The 23,142-nt window shown below is 30.9% G+C and overlaps 1 protein-coding gene across 7 annotated transcripts in view; it reads left to right on the top strand.

Annotated features, from left to right (window-relative positions):
- The window catches only part of Csmd3 (CUB and Sushi multiple domains 3), a 1,151,628-nt gene that overhangs the window by 432,381 nt on the left and 696,105 nt on the right, over window positions 1-23,142 (top strand). For 5 of the 7 annotated variants that reach the window (XM_058585684.1, XM_058585683.1, XM_046464909.2 and 2 more), the window contains 2 exons: window positions 4,202-4,279; window positions 10,954-11,041. In XM_058585684.1, coding sequence (XP_058441667.1) covers window positions 4,202-4,279; window positions 10,954-11,041 — 166 coding nt within the window. The remainder of the gene's footprint in view (window positions 1-4,201; window positions 4,280-10,953; window positions 11,042-23,142) is intronic. The other 2 variants (XM_046464911.2, XM_058585685.1) reach the window with 1 other exon arrangement.

The following is a 23,142-nucleotide window of genomic DNA, read 5'->3' as shown; positions in this document are numbered from 1 at the left end:
ATTATTTCTTGTCTTCTGCTATATTTGCTGTTGTTTTGCTCTTCCTTTTCTAGGGTTTTGAGATGTAGTGTGAGTTTGTTTATTTGTTGTTTTTTTCTTTTTTTGAGGAATGAACTCCAGGAAATGAATTTCCCTCTTAAAACTGCTTTCATTGTGTCCCATAGATTCCGGTATGTTGTGTCTGAATTGTCGTTTATCTCTAAGAATTTTTTGATTTCCTCCTTTATGTCTTCTGTAACCCATTGATCATTCAGTAACATATTGTTTATTTTCCATGTGATGCAGGATTTTTCCTTCCTTCTTTTTTCATTGATTTCCAGTTTCATTCCATTATGATCAGATATGGTGCATGGTATTATCTCCACTCCTTTATATTTACTAAGAGTTGCCCTATGGCATAATATATGATCTATCTTTGAGTACGATCCATGTGCTGCTGAGAAGAACGTGTATCCACTTGATGATGGTTGATATATTCTATATATGTCGGTTAAGTCTAGGTTATTGATTGTGTCATTGAGTTCTATAGTTTCTTTATTCAGCTTTTGTCTGGAGGATCTGTCTAATGGCGAGAGCAGTGTGTTGAAGTCACCCATAATTATTGTGTTGTGGTCAGTTTGACTCTTGAACTTGAGGAGAGTTTGTTTTATGAACGTTGCTGCACCATTATTTGGTGCATATAAATTGATAATTGTTATGTCTTGTTGGTGAATAGTTCCTTTTAACAGGATATAGTGTTCTTCTTTATCCCTTTTGATTATCTTAGGTTTGAAGTTGATTTTATTCGATATGAGTATGGCCACTCCTGCTTGCTTCCTAGTGCCATGTGAGTGGTATGATTTTTCCCAACCTTTCACCTTCAGCCTGTGTATGTCTTTTCCTATCATATGAGTCTCCTGAAGGCAGCATATTGTTGGATTTGTTTTTTTGATCCAGGTTACCAGCCTGTGTCTCTTGATTGGTGAGTTTTGTCCATTAACATTTAAGGTTACAATTGAAATATGATTTGTACTTCCAGTCATGTTTATTTATTTATTTATTTTAGTTTGGCTAGTTTTTACTTTTTGGTTGTTTTCCTCCCCCTTTACTGAGATACCTCCCGCTGTTGGTTTTGGGCACTGTTTTTCCATTCCTCTTCTTGTAGAATTTTGCCCAAAATGCTTTGCAGTGCTGGTTTTCTGGCTGCGAAATCTTTTAGCTTTTGTTTATCGTGAAAGATTTTAATTTCATTGTCAAATCTGAAGCTTAATTTTGCTGGATACAGTATTCTTGGTTGGAATCCATTATTTTTCAGCGTTTGAAATACATTGTTCCAGGATCTTCTCGCTTTCAAAGTCTGTGATGAAAAATCAGCCGTTAAACTAATTGGTTTACCCCTGAATGTAATCTGCCTCCTTTCCCTCGTAGCTTTTAATATTCTCTCCTTGTTCTGTATGTTGGCTATCTTCATAATTATATGTCTTGGAGTTGGCCTATTACAGTTTTGGATGTTTGGGGTCCTGTAGGCTTCCAGGATTTGGCAATCCATTCCATCTTTCATCTCTGGGAAGTTTTCTAGGATTATTTCATTCAATAGGTTGTCCATTCCTTTGGCTTGAATCTCTGTGCCTTCTTCTATCCCAATGACTCTCAAATTTGGTTTTTTGATGAGATCCCATATCTCTTGGATAGATTGCTCGTGAGATTTAAGCATCTTTTCAGTATTGACTATATTCTTTTCAAGTTGATAAACTTTGTCTTCATTATCTGATGTTCTGACTTCTACTTGATCTAGTCTATTTGTAATATTCTCGTTAGCATTTTTAATCTGGTTTATGGTTTCTTGCATTTCTAAAATCACTGTTTGGTTTTTTTTTTTAAGATCTCTATCTCCTGGTAAAGCTCGTTCTTTTTAAAAGAAAAAAATAAACATCCTGTTACAGCCAGAAAAAAAAAATTCAAAATTACTGATCCAAGTTGATGTTCTTTTGGCTTGAAGCATTCACTTGTTTTCATGTTCAGGTATTGTCCCTTACCACAACCAAATAATTCAGATTAGATATAAACATTCACACAAACCTGTCCTTCTCTTCAAATACATACTTCTCCATTCCACACATATACTATTTAAACATTATTTACAACAGTGAAATTTTTAACCTATATAATATTATACAACTTTTGCCTTTGGTTGTACAACGTCATCATTTTAAAAAGATTCTTTTGTATAATTTATGATTTGAGTTAAAACTATCATGAAATCTTCAGACTAATTTGTAATACTTAAAAAGTCAAATTGTACAATACAGAGACAAATAGACATAGATCCCTTCTTATAATTCATTTTTAGAATGGAAAAATCTAGACTTCTGCCACAGAAATAAAAATGCTAATTATTTTTAAAAAGAAAATAAAAGAAAAGCAATTTGAGGCAGCAGGGAATTTTAGAAGTGGCCAAACTATATTTAGAGTATTTGAATAGTTCAGAAGAATTATGCTTTAAGTTATCATGGAGGTGTGAGTGGAGAATCACCACAAAGAGCATCACTTGAGAGAGCAATAGTCATTTTTCACTATAAATAAGAGTCACAGACAATTTCTGAACCATAAAGAGGTGAAGAGGTTATCTAGTTTTGCCTTTCTATTTTAAGAGAAGAAATGGAGGTCTTTTGCAAATCACTCAACTAATAATTGCCAAAGATAAGAAGTCTTAAATTCTACTCCAGTTTTCATGTTCCTCTATTAATCTATGTAGCATGCATAGATAATTCATAAATACATGTCCCAATAAGCCATCAGGCCCCATCTCTACCTTTCTACCTTTGGAGCTACTAACAAGAAGAAAAAAATCACAAAAATATTCATAATCAATAAGAGATCCTTAATTTGAACTAGTTGGTAGAAAGACAGTTTAGAATCAGCAAAATGTGGATTTTAAACTATCAAATAAAGATCAGTTTTGCTTTTTATTCAAATTGAAAGCATGAACAAATCTAATTGCATGATTTTTATTTTATTTTATTTTTTGGTACTGGGGATTGAACCCAGTAGTTCTTAACTACTGAACCATGTTCCAAGCCCTAATTGCATATGTTTAAAGCTATTATCCTTCACCATAAAAAGCACTATGTAAAAATTATGTCATAATTGGTTACATTAAATATATTTCTTATATTCTTGTTCATGCTATGTCTTTTCTTAAAGAAAATAATTTATGTTTGGAATATCTAATTAGGTCAGATTGTATAACTATTTTTAATTGACAATATTTTAGTTAAATACATATTCTTTATTTCACTTGGTGTCAATTAAAATTTTAAATGGTCTTCTGAAATATTATCAGTTTTTAAAACCAGTAGCATCTAGACTTAATTACATAATTTGAACTAGAATGAAGTAAAAGTTATTTTAATCCAAATTACTTGGAGAATATTTTTAACATATTAAAATTAAATTTTAAAAAATTTATAGGTGACTCCACTGGATTAATATGAATTTATTTTTTCTTAGATTATCCAGTTATATCTATTTTGATATAGTACAAAATGTGATACCTCATCTTAAAGATATTGATTTTCTATACCTAAGATTAGAAGTAGTAGAAAGTTGCAAGTATTCAAATAGTGCAAGATTCCAAATACTTGTGATTCACTTCCACACATTTTGTATCAGTCATAGTGTCAAAAGCAATGTTAATGAATGGAAATTAGTGGCCAAATTATTAAAATGTATTTTGAATATTTCCAATTATGTTATTTTCTTAAATTCTTCCGAATATTTCAAATAAGTTAAATTTTTAGGTAATTTAAATTTTTAATTTAATTTTTAAGCCAAGTTTATTAAATTCTTTCTGCTATACTAATGTCCCAGTATTATTTGCTTTTCTAGTTAAATTTATTCCATACAATTTGGTGAATCCAAGTGGTTTATGATAAAGTGCTTAGATTTTGGTTTTATGTAAAAGTTTGGATAGTTTTTAAAAATATTTATGTGTATATGCAGGTTTTTCCCTAGAGAATATTTAAAATTCTATACTGCTTATATTACTAGGTGATTATATTACTTTTTTTTTTTTTTGTATTTTCCTCAGGGTACCCTATACAGGCTTAAGAAAGCAATTTCTTTAAACTTGCATACTTCCATGCTAACAAAATTTGTTAACTTGAATTTCATTTTTGAATTGTATTTCCTGATACATGTTTTTGTTTGTTTTTTTAACTAGTGAAAAAGGCCATAGATTTTAAATCTAGAGGATTTAAATTGTTTCCAGGGAAAGACAACAGCAACAAGTTTTCTATCTGTGAGTGTACTCCTTTTTTGTTACTTTCTCTAGTGCCAAGAGTGAAGTTTGTGGTGTTTGTGTTGTTTGTGTGTGTTTTATCAAAATATTTGTGATTTACCAAATTAACTGCATTAATATTTATATAACATGCATGATGGTTATTTATATTTTATGTATTTAAATGTTATTGAGTTAATGGATTTTAATTCAGGGGTTTTCCAACTTCAAATTGTTCTTGCTAAAATTTATTCAGTATTTTAATATATTCCATATTTGACCTCATTTGATGATGACAGTCAAGTTTTGTAATTCTGGATTGTGAGATAAAAATGAATAAAATTTCTAAAATTGATGGTTTCCTGTAGGAATTCTTATTTGAGTACATCTAAATTTCTAAAAAATAAATTCTAAGGCATATTTATGTAAAAGCAATTTCATTTAAGAAAACGTATTCTTAATTTGATATAATTTATTCAAACACTGTCCTTAGTATTTTATAAATCAATTGTTACTCCTTTGAAAATCTCATGGTCTGAAATATTCAATTTTTTTCACAAATTCATGTTTTTAGATAATCTGATGCCCATCTCATAATCCCAGATTAAAAGAATCATTGAATTAGAAGCATACATCTGTATTACCATAAACAACATGGAAAATGATTTTGGTAAAGCTATACATGTTTGTGATACAAGTTAATAGTAATTGGTAAAAATTCCTCACCTCCCTGTTTACTTGCATCCATGTTTGGACCTTTGAAACAAGCCATTTATGTTATAGTACATAACTTCTAAAAACAGTATGTTGATAGAAAATGAGAGAAGTTTTTGAAAATTATGTATGTCACTATTGTTGATTCTTCAACAAAAGTATATTTTGAAGTGTATTTTTCTTCATTTCCAAATCCCAGTGAAATATTTTAACGATTTCTTTAAGTAAAACCATTTATTAGAATTATTAAAAAAGTTATTTGCCTGTGTTTATTGAGTTACACATGTAAATAGTAAGTGGCATGAATTGAGTTTTTATGTCAATTATCAAGAAACAAACTTAGGAACTCTTGTGTTATTAAATATTTTATGGTTTCACAATTTTAATATCTGATCTTTACATTTTTTAGTTAGACTTGAAAATTCTAAATCCCAAACAGCAAATATTAATAGGAGATCATTGATCAAATTAAGTAATCTGTTTGGAAAGCACACGTAGTTTATTTCAAGGTATGAAGCTGTATAATTATGGTTTCTTCATATATTTTAGGGTAAAAACCTATTTTCAAGATTGATACTGTCCATTTTGTGGAAAATAACATTACAATATGATTCAGACATAAATCAGTTGATACATTTTGGAAAGAAATGCATATATCCTATAATAAAAAATATAAATAGAAAAATTTGCCAGTTCAGATGATTCCAACATAGTAAATTTCATTATGTCAATATGAAATGGAAGTAAAATGTTTATAGTACCAAATAATATGTTTACTAAAATTTTCCCAATATTTAAATCTGACCCACATATCTGTTTTGGAATTCTAACTAGAGTTATAAGACTAGTTTTCCTTTTCTCACTTATCTATGCAAGTGTTACTTTATGTGCTGCATGCTTTCAACTTCAAGATGTTCTGAGAAATTGAATATATCTATACTAAGATATCTGGGATTTGTCAAGGTATTATTTGATGTGAATAACTCTATACTGATTGGTATGTTGCCTTAGTGGAAATATATATTTCATTGTTATGGAGTCTAATGGCGAAATAAAAGGAAATTATTTGTATTACTGTGTTACCTAAAACAAACCAACCAACCCCTGAATATTTATTTCAAGATTGTCAGACAAAAAGTTCATATGAAGGAAATAATGCTTAATTTACCTCATATTTTTGCCTTTCTCCATTGTTCTTCATGTTAAAAAAAAGAAAAGAAAATGCTTTTCCTTACTTTTTTTAAAATATAAGTTATTTCTACATCAATACAAACCAAGTATTTATAGAAAACTTTTTATGGTTACAAAATTGCAAGCCAACAATTATTATAATTATTATTTTTTGTACCAGGGATTGAAATCAGTGGAGCTCAACTACTGAGTCATATATCCATCCCATTTTTGTTGTTGTTTTGTTTTTGTTTATTTAGACAGGGTCTAGCTAAATTGCTAAGGCTGGCTTTGAATTTTTGATCTTTCTACCTCAGGAACCCAAGCTGCTGGGATTACAGGAGTGCACTTTTGTGCCTGCCTGGCAAGCCATCATTATTTAAAAATTTTTTTTTACTACAGTTTGTTTCTCAAGTATTGTATAACAGAATTTAAAAATATGGTTGTTTATAGCAAATGGCTATATCATTTCAATTTTTATCATTATATTTTAATTATCAAGTAAGCATTCAAGTTTTCATCTCTTGATCTTTAGTTAACACAGGACAAAATAAAAGAAAGAACTTTTATCTGAGTTTTGGCTTTCAAATTAAAAAAAAAAAAAAAGAAAGAAAGTCTATGTTCCTTAAACACCAAATAAGTTTTATAGCTGACACATGGGCATCAGCGAGTATAAGCATGGGTGACCTGAAATGCAGATTTGCGAAAACCTGTCTTTTTACAGTTTAACTGAGAAATGAATGACCAAACTGTTCAGGAAGGTTCAGTAATGCTGATAGGGATAGTTTAGTTGTTTGAATAGCTAATTCAGTTTTTATTTCAGCTTTAATACCAGAACTCTAAGTTGCTCCATTCATCCTTTGTTACTCTAAATAACAAAGAGTTGCCCAACCTATCCTCAAAATTGTAAATTTGACAAGAAAAAAAATAGTTTTGAAATTATAAATATTTAAAAAACAAAATTTATTGGCTAGTATTTTTACCTACTTATCTGAACCCCTTCTAGAATATTAAGGTGGATAAAGAAACTATAAGGTTCCTATAAATGGTTATATTTTTCTTTCCTGTTTCAAATCCACACTTTCATTCATTCCTATTATTTATACATTCCATTGTTTCTCTATGGCAACATCATGTTAGAATAAAATTTAAGAAGTAAATAAAACACAGTCGTCTTAGCCCTGAAGAATATAACAGTATATTGAGATGCTAAATGATTTAAAAGGTAATTTTTTGTAGAATAAAAAATGTATTAGTATAAAATAACATCATTGACATCCATGATGTTTGAGTTCAGAACCAAATACAAAAGCAAATATTTTAAAAATTAGGATAAATATTAAAAACTAAATAAAATCACGAGAAAAGTAGCAATGTAGGCAGCTAGAAGAGGTAATATAGAGGTGAATTTAGTTAGAGTCAACTTATTTTTATTTTTAATGTATTCAGTGTGCTATATAATATCATAAACTTTAGAAAACATGTTTATAATAACAATATTATATTTTGATGTTGACTAATAGTGTGTTTAAGTTAAATAATAAAATAACAATACAATAATACAAAAATTAAGATTCTTGAAACAAAAGATACTTGTGTGTTATAATAAATACATCAATTTTAAAATCTTATAAATTTCATTCATCTCTTTACTGGTGTGTGGAGAAAAAGATGCACATTTCATTAATATTACTAATAATAAAAATATTCTTAAAGACCATAGAAAAAAGGGCTTTCTCCTAGCAGATGTCCTTTTCAAGGGACAACACTCTGTATAAATTTTAAAGAGCATTGATGTTTTTACCATTCTGCAAATTACTACTCAAATTAAAAGAAATAAAAATGTTAAATCTATCTAGTCATTTCAATGGCATTGTATAGTGAAAGCAGTTGATTCCATGAGTACTAACCTTGTTTGAATGTCTGATATCATTTAATCCGGGGAAATTCTGAAATAGCTAAACATCAGAGAAAAGAAAAGATCATACATTTTGATATTAATTTATATTTTATTTTGAACATTTACAACTAACAGACACTTAGTACATGTAGCTTGCAGAAACTCTCTCATTATCCCTGTATTTTAATTTGGAAAGGCTGTCATCTATTGCAGATGTCAAAATCAGTGATTTAAATGATGTTTCCAAACACATAGAAATAACCTGACAATTAAATTCATAAGAATTGAAATTAATTATGTAAATGTGGTGAAAATCATGAATATTCTCTGTATTTTAATGGAAAATATTTGTAAAAGTGTTTTGAATTTTAGAAAATGACTTTATTTTCTGCCTTGCTGAGATGTCTTAGATGGTCTTCCGAGCTGAAAGGTTGGCCTGGATTTAAATATAGACTCTGGCATTAAATGGCAAATGATTTTGACTCACTTCTTAACCTCCCAATGCCTCAGTTTCCTTGCCTTGAAGAGGTGCAAAATTCTAATAGTAGTTTCCTGTAAGATTGTTGTGAGGATCAAATGAACTAAAATATAAAATAGATATAGAAGACACATAATTGGATGTACTAACATTCAAATTCATATACAAATATTTGACATGGTCTTACTTTTTGATACAAAAAATGTAAAATATGAAAAAAGACTTTTTCATAATTTTATTTTCTAATGTATATAAACCACTTGCACATTAATCTTTAATCCATTTTATATATTGTATTATACTAAAGTAGTTAAACGTATGTTATGCCACCTGTTTTCATCATCTACAACACTCACTAAAAGAAAGTTACATTTTAATAATACATTCTACAGTATTATCAATAGCTTTTCAAAAATTATAAAGTTAATACTTCCCATAGAAAATGCTTAGTTTATTAAAAACAGTTTTTATGTGTTGGTTTTAATCAAACAACTAGGACATATGTGTTTAGAAGTATTAGAAACAGTAGAAATCTAGTTGACTCATTGGAGATTTGTATAGTAATTAAAACAAAAAATAACTGTTTTAGGAAGTTCGGTCCTCTTCTAGTATTCAAGATAGATTGAAGATAAATAATAATGTTGTCACAAAAGTATCAAAGTGATTAGGTTGAATTTGAGCTGACACATGATATAGCAATTGGAAATTTTGGGGATGATATAATGGCTATTGATGGAGCAGGAAATTTTGGAAAAGATGCAAAATCCTATATTAGAAATCATTGACAAAGAAGTAGGTTTTTAAGCATTGAGGGAAATACAAAATATGAAGGGCTCTGGGCCAGTTCCTTTGAATTAGTGAAATCAGCTAAGGTAAGACAGTGACCAAAACCCCCAGAAATGGCAAAAGGAATTTAAAAAAATTAAAGGACCAAGAAAAATAAAAAATATTACATTATTTGAATCCGTGAGTATATAATAAAGGTGCAAGAAAGATATTGTTGGTGAAAATTAGAAAAAATAATTTTATATCTAATTGAGAAGAGGGCACCTTTACCACAACCATGACTGCTGGACTATCATTTGATAGCTGTCTTCCTATCTGATGAATTAGTGTCAACCCAATGACCAATTCTAACTAAACAATCCACAAGTCCAGTGGTTCTCAACTTTAACTTTACATTAGAATCATCTTGAAAGTTATATTAAAAAACAAAAATTGATGCCCAGGTTTGTACTATAAGCTAATTGTATTAGAATATCCAGAGCCAGAACTATGCATTTTTAATCTTTAAAGAAAGATCTACAGATGGTTCTAATCCAGAGTGCAGGACAAGAACAATTATAAGGTTTAGGAATTTTCCTCTGGTGTTTGTCCTTAAGCACTATGTTTTCTTTAAAAGAGCAAACTAATAAAGGAGCAAAATTATGGAAATACTCTCCAGTTCACTATAAGATTGAATTATAAAACAATATCACTCAAATATTTCAGAATTATCTGGCTTTATTATCTTCCCATTAAAAAATATATCCTGGGAATTTAAGCATCCAATGTGACCACATTCGCTGAAAAAAAAAAAAAAGCCTTCAATAACTGAGTGCTCTAAATAAACCGATGAAAATCTGTACAATAGTCATGTAAAATGTAGTTATAGAAATTGCTTGAGGGTAAAGCCATTATTTTGGTTTCTAGCATTATATCATAATTCAATGACATGCTTAGTACCACATCATTGTTTTACCTTAATATTGGAAGACAAAATTATTTTGTTATATACCAAATACAGAAATGTTAATAACTTTAAATTTTTCCTGTATGGTCTTATTTTTAATTGCAACTTTGAAAACAAAAAGTATCCACCAACATTGAATTTCAATAGAATCTTAGCTACTCGGGAGAACAAGGCAGAGAAATTGCAAGTTTGAAGCTAACCTGAGCAATTTAGTGAGATCCTGTTCAAAAATAAAATATAAGGAGATCTGGGGATGAAGATCAGTGATAGAGAACCACTGGGTTCAATCCCAATCATGGACAAAAACCAAAAAACAGCAAAGTTCCAAATGACAGTGTTATAACTGGTAATGATCTCTGTACTATCAATAATTAATGGAAACTCTGACACTGATAAGCTAGAAATGTGTCTTGCAATTTGATTGAAATTAAAAAAGAAAGTGCTAGATACTAACGAGTTAATATTCAGAGTAGTATGTCATTGAATATAAATATTAAATTTAGGTTCTGATAGGTCCATAAAAAGAGGAAGAAGTTTTTTACCTTCATTATTTTTCTATAAAATTGTATTTTAATTTTCTATAGTAAAAACATAGTGATTATAGTAACAGAATATAAGTTTTGTGTAAATTTTAAAATTAATATCATTCTTAATTTCTAATTATAAATATTTTGTTTTTATTTTTCTTCTTGCTGCTACAGTAAATGAGGGAGGTATTAAAACAGCTTCCAATTTATGTCCAGATCCAGGAGAACCAGAAAATGGGAAGAGACTTGGATCAGATTTTAGGTAATATTTAAAATTATTTTATACTTTATTTTGTCAGAGTTTATTTGAATTTAATTTTTTAAAAATAACTGATAATATGGAAATGGAAACCTGGTGACTTCAAATTATGGCAGCTAGATTCCATTGATCATTCATTATTTTAGTGTGACTAGTTAAGTAATATGTTGTCTTTATCAGGACATTCTTTTTGAAATTAAATGATTAATTGCTTGCCATATAGTAAGTGAAAAATCATGGAATTTATATTATAAAGATATATATTTTCATTCAAATTCTGCTGCTTATTAATTAGTTGTCTGATCTTGAATATGTTGCTCAATCCTGTCTGCCCAAATTTCCTCTTCTGTAATGTGTAAAAAATTAATCGCATACAATGGTGAATTCCAACTGAGGCAATGCACATGAAATCCTTCAGCAGATATTCCATATACATCTTATTTGTGTGTCTTAAAAATAATCATAACTTGTAATATTAATTTTATATGATCCTAAAATTAGTATTTATTTTATTAATTTGAAATTACATTTCCCAACAACCTAGAGAATGTATATAATATACAATGAAATATACTTAACTACCAAAGAACACTTTAAAACCTTTATATTTTTATATTTACAGTTGTTATTTCTTTATATTGTTTATGTGAAGTACAAACCATACCCTAAAGAATATTTCTAGGAACCAAAAGATAGCTCTTAGAATATAGATCTGAGGAAATTTTGTCACCTGGATCTTTCAAGATGACTTAAGGCTATATTTTACTATATTTCAAATAGAAAATTATAATCTTACTTCAACATGAACATAATTGTATTTTTCTAAAATATTTATGGAACTTTACTTCGCAAACTTAAAATAGATAATAATGTTTGAAGATATATACCAAAGAGAAATTCAAAAGGTCTCAGATCTGGTTAAATTTACTCATAATAAAATAAGTCAATTAAAATCAGTTAATTCAGATTCAATTATTAATAGTTATACTTTAGAGGCTCCATAATTGTATGCAATTTACTAAGTGATTCTTTTTTACATGCCTCCTTTCTTATAAAATCATGTAAAAACTTGTTATTTTAGCTTCATTTTACAAATGATGAAACTGAAGCTCTGTTTGACTTTTTAAAAATTTGATGGAAATCGCATTTGAACTCATAATGTTAGGACTACAAATCTTGTCCTTTAATCAGTGTCTAAAAGTCCAACAAACTATCCAAATCCCATCTTTGACGTGAATTGCCTTCTTTTGCAAAAGGAGGTATCTTAAAATCTGAAAATGGAAATCAAATCACTTATCTTATTGGTTTAGGAGAAGATTAACTGAAATAATGTATGCACAATAGGAATCATAGATCTGGAGACAATGTAAGTTCTCTAATCAAAACAGCTGGTATGGTAAAAGATGATAGGAAAATTATTACTAAAACTTGGACCCATTATTTGCCAGTTATGTGAATGGTTCATTGAAAATAGACTTAACAATGTTGTAATGTAATACTAATATAGGGAATTAAATTTCCTTTAAGTGCAGTGGATTTAAAGTTAGGCAGATGTAATAACAAATCTAAGTAAGTATTCAGAAGTAAAAAAATAAGGTAAAAAATGAGATCCTATAAAAGATAATAAATGTTGTAATGCGGAAACCAACCTGATTTTAGATATCACACCTGTTGATACTGGAAAAATTATATATGGCTAGCATGCAGGAAAGGAAGAGTGTTATATTGAAGAAGGGCTTAATGAGCTATTCCAAGAAAATAAAGATCAATGAAGCTCAGTTATAGAGCTAAGAATAAAATAAAGTTGAGGAGTTGAGGAGATAAAAAGAAGCCAGATCTCTTCTGTAAAGAGAGTGAATTGGCAGTGACTCAGCCTTACCTGGACTGGAGATGTTTGTTTTAAGCATGTATGCATTTTAAAAATGGGTTCTGACATTTAAAACCCAGGAGAGATATCTATATGTATTTTTCTATCTTTCATGTGTTTATGTGCAAACAAACACACACACACACACACACACACACACACACTCTGTACACAGAGTTTTTTTATTCCCTGGTTGTATCTGGCAACTTAAGCCAACATAATTTCATGACAACATGAACTAATTAACTGCAGCTCCCCATTGGCTGCGTAGTTTCTGTCTGGTTCATCATGGTTCCAACAGAACTATTTCATTTAGGCCACCTATCCATCTGTGATGGCAAGTTGTTAAAACCTATAAAAGAGTGACCTAGTCCAAGTTTAAGACTGAGAGAAACAAATGGAAAATAGTTGTTACCAAGAACGGGAGAGCAAGCCTGGGACTGAAATCTTGCCTTGCTAAGTAATTTTAAGTATTCTTTTGAGATTGATGATTCTGAATCTGCCTGCTTATAGGATTTCTACCTAGCATTACTACATGTCCCAGGTACAAACCAAAGGAATTGTGCAAAAGCATAATACAGTACAGTGCATTTTCAAAATTGCTAATTATTACTTCAGGTATGCCAATTAAAAATATATCTGGAGCAAGAAATCTTCAAGTAGAAGTGTAAATTGGGGATCTTTAGCAGGAGAATGGGTTAGATTGTCTTTAAGAGTAGCCTCAACTATAAGAATATCACCACTTTATAAACAGCAGTTAAACCAGGCATGCTAGTGCATGCCTGTAATCCCAGTGGCCCAAGAGGTTAAGGCAGTGATCCTGAGTTCCAAATCAGCCTCAGCAATTTAGCAAGGCCCCAAGCAAGTTAGTGAGACCCATGTCTCAAAATTTAAAACCAAACAAACAAACAAATGGCTGGGGCAGTAGCTCAGTGGTTAAGCGCCCCTGGGTTCAATCACTGGTACAAAACAAACCAAAACAACAACAAAAAAAAAAAAAAAAAAAAAAAACCAGCAGTTAAAGAATTTGTAGTTTCATATATTTCAGAGGAGAGAAAAAAGAACTTTGTATGTATTTAACAAAAACATAAACCTCTTAAAACTTAACCTCTAAATAGTAATATACATTCTCAAATACATGTTATTTTACCAATATATTGAAAGATTTCTCTAGAGCATTGATTACAATCACAAAGCATTTATTCTTTCATCATTTTTCTTGTGTGGTAGAAATATTCATGAATTTGCTCCTCAAAGAAAGATAAATTTCAAATACTAAGATGTTTATTTTTCACAGGTGAGAACAGCAGCCCTCCATCTCTAATTCCATGGTTTTCATTTTAGTTCACCCTTTACATGTTTTTAGAACATTGTAATGTGAGCTTTCCTAGCTACAGGTTCTTCCTCTTCTTATCCATATGTATGTTGGTGCCATATCAGTCTTCTACCTAACATCTATAATAATGTGTTTTTCCAACTTAAGCTTTCCATATACACAAACTATTCAATTTTGTCATCCATAATGTCTCAAAATAGCTCCAGTCTTTTGAGGTTTATCTCCCATTTGTATTTGCTGTGGTGATGAATTACTCCACATAGTGTGCCTTCGATATATCTGATTTTCTCTGACTTCTTTACTAGGTTTTATTGTTTCTTTTCCCCTCCTGGAATCTCCGATCCCAGTATTTTTTTTTTTTACTTGTGTCATCCTGTATACTTTTAAGTACCCACTTAAAGACCTTCTTATTTTTCTAAACAGTTGCAATTTGGCTCTTCCCTAGCATTTTGAGTGACTTCATTAGAATACTTTGAATATTTTTTCATTGTTGTTGAGAAATTCTTCTACCTGTAAGATAGTGGAAATCAGATATAATAGACTCATATATATTACTGTAATGATTGACAAAGGAAGTTAGATATATTTAATGAATTGAATTAATTAAATAGCACAACTGCATCTTCAGCATTTTTCCATTAATTTCTCTGATCACATGACTGAATGGATAGCGTGACCTCAAACTCATCATAAAACTAAATGACTTACAGACAGTGAATGAAAAACAATCTTTTATTCATAAAATCAATATTTTTATAATCATTGAGGAAATCTATAAGAAAAACCTTGAAGAACTAAGGTATCTTACTTGCTATATTTTGCTTACCATTTTATGTTATAATCTCCAAGGTGAGAGTCCCAGCAGCTGTGTTTTGAAGTCTTAAAAGCTTTGTTTCTAATTTGAAATGCCTGTGGAACATAACAGGCTTTTAAAGAGGGAAATGCTGCCAAAGAGATATAAAAGCTGGCAGCATCTTCTATGCTGAAAAATAAATTAAAAATTTAAATGTCTCTTAAAATTACAACCAAATGTCTGTGGAAGCCCAGCCTGTGAAATCTTTAGCTTTCATAGACTTTTTTTTTCTGCAGAAATGCTTTACCTGTTCTTTTTATCAGAAGCAGAAAAAATTGAGGAAATGGAAAAATCTGAAGCTGCAAAAGAGATATCAGACAGGATAGAAATTTGTAGGTATTTATTCTCTCCTTGAGAACAAAAGTAATGTTTGCTTTAAATTTTGGATTTTCATTTGGATTATGAAAACATGGACATATTCATATCCTCAACAGAGAACATGGTAGTTACTAGGAAATGTTAAAACACTTCTATCTATCTATCTATCTACCTCCTACCCACATACCTACCTATCTATCACTATATAGGCAATATTAAAACTAGATACTAACTAGGCACATATATATAGTAATCACACACACACACACACACACACACACACACACACACACACACATGCTGGCCTGGGCAACTTAGCAGTATCCTGTCTCAAAATAAAAAGGGCTTGGGATATAGCTCAGTATTAGAGGGTTCCTGGGGGTTCAATCTTCAGTACCCTGCCAAAAAAAAAAAAAGCCTAGTAAATACCCAAAGCAGTAGTACAATAAATAGATCACCTGATTTATCTTCTCTTTATTATTTTCCTAATGAGTTTTAATTAAAATCTTTATTCTCTCCCAACATCTTAAAACCCATTAATTCTCTCTTAGTCTCATTAATCAGCAATCTTTAATTATCATTGCCTCTGTCTTACTTCACACTCTTAAAACTTCTCATTTGCACAACAGCTATAGTTTTCTATTTCAGAAAAGCATTCTTACTATGTAATTATTGCTGTGTTACCTGTGATAAAATCTTATATCTCCCATTTTTTTCTCAAATTCAATAATATAATACAGATATCTTACACCATCACGCATCATACATGAGCTTCAAATGACCTTCATACCATTATTGTGTTATTTATTAAAACACTTTGAGTATTCAGACTCCTGGTTTACTAATATATAGAGTTACACTCCAGAAGTTCCCACATTTAGGAAGAATAAATTCAGGCTGTGGTTTGCAGTTTGGTGCTCCTTCCCCTTACTTAAACATTTGCATTCTACCATTTAAGATCTTCTGTAAGAGTACAAACTTAGTTTTCTGGCATTATCTTCTCAATTCTACCACGTTGTGTTACAGAATGACAACCTGCCTCTTACAGAAAAAAAAATACTTATATATACATATACACATACATATGAATGCACACATATCATATTTCATGTGTATAGTGTGTATTTTTAAAAAGAAATGTATATGAAGTTACTATTTGCTTAAACTTTTCAGTTCTTTCAGGTAAATTGTTCTTCCAATGCCTTCACACTTTTCTCAGAACCACAGCACATGCTGTTCTCTCATCTTCAAATATGATTTTGCTGGTCTTTACCTGTTAAGAATCCTGTCCATTCTTCAATGGCTTTTCTTCAACTTCCTTTCTGATAAATTATCCATACTCTCTTGGCTCATTTAATTTGCATAATATTTACTTCTGTGTTTCTCTTATTGCCACACTAGGCATTTATTCTATGAATTAAAATAAGATATTGTTTTTCTTCAACAAGCCCAAAACAATTTTAGATGCTTAAGAAAATCACACTGTTGAATTTGAATATATCTTCCTTTAGTTTTAAGACCAATACAATTAAGACTTACTATGCTATTCTGGTCCATATTGAAAGGTGGTTTAGGTCTCTTTGAGAAGGCTCCTAAGATATTAGGTCTGAAAATGAAGAGCAATGAAAGCACGCTCCTTTTTGTTGCTTGTGGCCCAAATTGTTCAGTACAGTATTTCCATGTGAAAACTAGCTCCTGTATAAATACATCTATGTGAAATTTTATACATATGTAGAAGAAATAGTGGAAATGGATTTTTGAAAGCCACTTTACTGTTTTGTTATCTAAACTGATAGGACATTAGGATATATGACTTATAGAAATACTCAAATTAAGTAGGCAATCTACGAAGAAAATAATATGAATAACATGCCCTTGTACTGAATCTATGCACGCTTCCTGATAAGCTTAGCCCTTTATCTGCACTCTGTTGTGTATTTCATTCTCATGCCATCCTCATTGCTGGAAGGAAAAAACAAATTATTATTGCAATATTATGGCCAAAATATTATAAAAGAAAAAGTTATACAAATAACAATTTGAGGCCACAACTAATTTAAATCATAGCAATATTCTATTAATATAAATTTTAGAATGTATGTATTTAGAAATATATTAAAAATTGCATCAAGGGAATAGTTTTTGCTATAGGTAGGTAGGTAATATAAGTATTTTTTTCCAAGATAATGTGGGAATGTTTGGGGGCATACTAACAGCAATTTCAAATCTATAAAAAGTTATATAATGTATGTATTTTCTTTCATGAGATTTTATATGACAACTGTTGAAAAAAATTATAAAATAAAGAAATACTAACTCCCTTCCAATGTCACCATTAATGATAAGGAGATCCTAAATGCAAGTTTAAAAGGTCAAATAGGTCAGAAATTCACATATTTCATTTGAATACTTTTCATATTTAATTATCTGTATGTTTCCATGAGGAAATGGATTACATAATTTTCCTAATGAGAATATTCTTCTTATATTGGGAATGCTATGTGACATGGACAATATGAAAGTTATCTAATCTTCATTATATTATGTAATGAGATGGTTTTAGGTATTATTGGTGTTGAAGTGAAATGATAATAACAAAATATTAGCAAATGAGACACAAGGAGAAGAGATGTTTATGTAATGAGAATGTTTATGGTGTAAACAACATGAGAAAAAGAAGGGAGAGAAGAGATTTGTTAAGCAAAATGCAGAAGCAGAAGAGAGTAAGTATATATGCTGTATTTCAAATTAGCCATTTTTCTTATAAAAAAAAATCCTTTGGATTTAGTAACTGTGCTTAATTGCATTACCTCATTTCTAATCCATCAAGAAATTTTATTGTTTTTACTTACAAAGCATATTTTAAATATGGTAAATATCCTTCATTTCAATTAAGACTTACATAATTCAAGCCATTATCATTTCTTACTTAGTCTTTATAAAACAGTCCCAAAGCATGTCCTTTCTACTATTATTATCATCTATGATGCATTCACCACTGCAAAATAGCCCAACTGATCTTTTAAAAGTGAATCAAACCGTGTTACTTCTCTGTTTAAAACCTCCAAAGACTTGACCCTTGCACTTTGAATAAAATCAGTACTTTAAAAAATGTCCTTATAGAACCTGTTCTTGGTTGTTTTTTGTTTTTTGTTTTTTCTTTCAGAATTGATTTTGGATCATTTTCCACCTAACCACTTTGATTCAGATGTTCTGGCCACTTTGGTGCTTTTGAAACATACGTAGTTCATTTCCACTTGGGCCCTTTCTGGGAGATTCCTGTACTAATGCCTTCTTCTCATTCAGATGTGAGACTGAACATAACCTGCCCAGTGATTCTCTGACCACTCAAGGCATTTAGAACTATGTAACTCCTTTTTTACTTTAATATTTGTCATCTAAAACTTTTCTATTTGTTTATTTGTTTACTGTGTACTGATCCTTGGTCTGATAGCTATTAAAACCATTCCTAGACTTCTGCTCTGTTGTTTATCATGGAGGAGGGAAGAAATGAACAACTCAGGCTGAATTTCCCAGGCTTCTGTCTGAATTTGGATATTGAGAAATAGTAGTGGGAAACTGAAACAGATAAAGAATGGAAAATTGGGGAGTAACTTCTTTTTCTTATGTCCTCTTTCTTTCTTTCTTTCTTTCTCTGCTTTGGGTGACTACAGCTCTTGAGCATAGCATACTGAATAGGACTGCTGTGTTTTTTTAAACCAAGTGAATCCATCCTCTGGTTTCCAATTGTATTAAACTCTGAATACCTTGCTTTTTAAAAGTTTATCATCTCTATTTTTCTTATAACTTATCTCTTGCATTAACTTTCTTCTCTTGAGAAAGTCTATTGTGATATTTGCTTTCCATTTGGACCTTGATTGAAAGAGTTTGTGTCTTTTCACAGAATGTAAACTCTTTGGGAAAAAAACTTGTTCTGTCCTATTGACCAATTATCTTTATTCTCTGAACATGTGGATAAAAAAGGAAAATTATTTTTGGCATAACTCCAGAAAATAAGATATTTGAAGCTAGCATTACAAATTCAAACCACTCAATAGTATTTAAAATGACCTTTTATCAATAATTATTTGAGATTTAAGAAGATTTCATATTAGATTTTTTTTGGGGGGGGGGGTCACTGGGGATTGAATCCAGTGGAATTTTACCACTGAGTTGTGTCCTGTTTATTTTTTGAGACAGGGCTCACTAAATTGCTGAGGCTGGCTTCAGACCTGCCATCCTCTTGCCTCAGCCACTGGGATTACAGGCATGTGCCCAGCCTAGACAAAAATTTTAGGTAATTTTCTCAGTAGCCTGCGGCAGCCCGGCTGGCTGGGCAAAATAACCGGGGGGTGACGAACAACTTGTGTAGATTGATACAGCAGGAGTGGAAGCCGTTTATTGCAGGACAGGAGCAGTATTTATACATTCCACACAGCTTATCTAATTAGCATAAACTAGATACATCAGTCAACCAATAAGGAATCTCCACACTTAATGGCTCACTGGTGTTACTTCACAAACCACTCCCTCTGGCATTTTGCCAGGCACCATCCAGACGTTTTTTACAGACTCTAACATTTCTCTGGCAAAATGCCAGGTGCCATCCTGACTTGTTTACAGACTCTACCAGTAGCCTGAAGATATAAATTTTCATGTTTCTATTTCCAATGTATATAGTATTACAGGCCAAAGAAGAAGGTAGATAATAAAACTTCTCTGGGTCTACAGATTTTACAAATCAGTTTGCTTAATGAACATTTATTGAATGCATACAGTGTGCCAGGCAATAGACCAATTGCTGTAGCTACAAAGATGAAAAGGGACTTTTTAATTATATAGAAAAACAGAAATAAAAATCCTAATGCATAGCAATAAGTACAATTATATATATATATATATATATATATATATATATATATATATATATATATATATATAACACAGAGTAAGTAAAAGATGTTTAACTCTTTAAGAACTAGAGGAGTAAGAACCAGAAAGGCCACCAAGGGAGGATGACACCTTCACTTTATTATGAAAATAAATAGAAGTGTTCCAGATATAGGAAAAGAATAGAAGAAAAGAATTTCAGGATGAGTATGGAGCACAGGATCGACACAGAGCTCTAAATCAATATGGCATATTTATTGAGAGTTTACTTTTGCTGATTGTGAAGTGCCAAGTGGGATGGTAGAGATCTAAATAGGAAATTGTCAAGCAGAGAAGAGAATGAGATGCATTTCCAGTTGATGAAATAGCACCATGATTTGCACCTATCCTACAAATGCTATGTATTTTCAAACAAAACCAAAAATAAAGGCAGAGTGGTATTTCTAAACACACTTACAAAAAGTATTTCTGGTAAAGGAATTCCCAAAGGAAATTTTATAAGTAAAAGTGTATTTTTCCCAAATAGAGCTCTAGAAGAACTACTTTCTGTCATCTGCTGCTTAGTAATAGCCTTGGAGCTGAAGCCTGTATTTTTAAAAATCTTTTTCTTTGTCATTCTTGGTGGCATATAAGTTCTGAGTCTAGTGATGATTGTCTCATGAACACAAAAATATCTGGTTTTCCTTCAGATATCAAATCTTCATTTGAAGAATGAGGAAGAACTAAAAGCAAAGATTTGTTCCTTTCTGAAGCCTTATATTTTTTTCTTAAAATTAGGGGCTGGGGCTGTGGCTCAGTGGTAGAGCACTTGCCTGACATGTGTGAAACACCGGGTTCGATCCTCAGCACCACATATAAATAAATAAAAAATAAAGGTACATCAACAACTAAAATATATTTTTAAAAAATCAAAATTAAAATTTTAAGACTTAAAATTAAAGGCTTATCAACTTCTATTTCATTGGCCAGAAATTTTGACACGTGCACCTTTTGAATAGTCACTGACCAGTTAGAATGTGATCATTCCAGCATGAATATCAAGGATAGGAACTCAGATCTTAAAAAGTCAGGATTGTATTTAAGGAGTAGCGTTTTGGAAGGAAATAGACAGAATTACAACTATGCTATATAGATAGCATTAAAGGCTATTTGTGACCTAGTCTCAGCTTGCTCTCTAATCTTATAAATCCTTTATCTTCATCCACCTCATTCCTACTTCCAACTCCCATTTATACACACATGTATATACACACAGAGTGAATAGACAACACATATTCAACTATTGCAGTTCCCAAAATGTATCATGCTTGTAACCCATGGAAAATTTATATGCTGCATTCCTGACTAGAATGCTCCCTTTCTTATTCTTTGCATGTCTGCGCCTGCTCAACCTCTAGATTTAAGCTGTTTTAAAGTACCAAACAGTCTATATTATTGGTCTACTTTTGTTTTCCATAGCAACATCCACATTTAAAATGTGTTAGTGTAATTTATTTTTCTCCCCCCCCCCCTTTTATATCTAGATGTTCTTTGGGAAGAGTCTCATTCCTCCTTCCAATATTGCATCTCTTTTCATGAGACCTAACATATGGCAGGGGTTGGAATAATCATGGGCACACAGACTTTTAAAAGATAAGGTAGGAAAGGTAGAAAACAACCAGAAAATGAGTCTAATTTTCTGTCCAAAGATCTTAAGTTCCATCTAGAAAGAAATCTGTAAACTTTGTAAAGCTTTTTACATGGTACCTAGCAATTTGGACTATCTAAAATATATACACAGGTACTTGATCTATTCTAGACCCACCAGACTTAGATTGCCAGCTAACAAAAAATTTATTAATTCTTAAAAATATAGTTTATTGTAATTATTTTAAAAATGTCTGCATAGAAATTCAGTGTCTTGAACTTCACCTTCAGACATAAAATTTATGGCCAAGACTTGCAAATACCTAACAAGACCCCCTGAGGGATTATACCAGTGGCCACTGGGAGACAGAAAAACATTGCAATAGTGGTGTGTAGGCATACAGCTGTTGTCCCAGGTACTCAGGAGGCTGATGTGGGAGGATTGTTGAGTTCAAGAGTTCAAGAGCAGCCTGGGCAACATAGCAAGACCCAGGAGTGCGTGCACAAACACACACTTCCAATAACAATAACAACAAAAATATATATCTTTTCATGGTTTCCAGGCCCAAAGAAGTATTTAACAATTTTATTTACATGGTAGTTTTATCTAAAGGACTTAAGAAATTACATTGTAGCAACTTAACACTTTTATATACTTTCCAACTTCTCATATTTGGGGATCAGATTAATCATTATCATTCTTTTTTTTAAAACCCACAGTGAAATGATGTGGTACTTGCTTTTTATTATACCAATTACTAGAAAAATCCAGTTTCAAAAAGAAATGATTTTGAAAACAATACAGTGTTTTAGTGCTGATACTGTAAACTACTTCAATCTAGTAGTTTTCCCAGTGCGTGAAAGATGTCTGTTTCCATTAAAAATTAAAATAATTGTAGGGCCTTGAATGTGCACCTAAGCAAGAGTTTGGGAACTTTAATTTTAGTCTTTAAGAAAAGTAAAGCAAAATCTGCAATAAATGAAAGGGTGCTGATGATTTTATTTTGTATTTTAGTCAGACCTTGGCATGGACTGTCTACTTCCTCTTTCACTGTCAATCCATACAAGTACATGGAATTTATAATTATACTATGAAACACCAACAAAATCTCTTCAGGTTCTGCAACATGCCTGCATCTAAACCTTGATTGCTGTGTCTGTGTCCTTTCTTTTGAATATACTCCATAAATACCTCCTGTGTACTTACATAGCAG

This window comes from Marmota monax, unplaced genomic scaffold (genome assembly GCF_021218885.2).
Source record: "Marmota monax isolate L192 unplaced genomic scaffold, Marmota_monax_Labrador192_F-V1.1 WCK01_AAM20220418_F8-fsc00003, whole genome shotgun sequence".
NCBI lineage: Eukaryota > Metazoa > Chordata > Mammalia > Rodentia > Sciuridae > Marmota > Marmota monax.
Note: the sequence above shows the minus strand (reverse complement) of the source record. Positions and strands in the feature narration are given on the sequence as shown.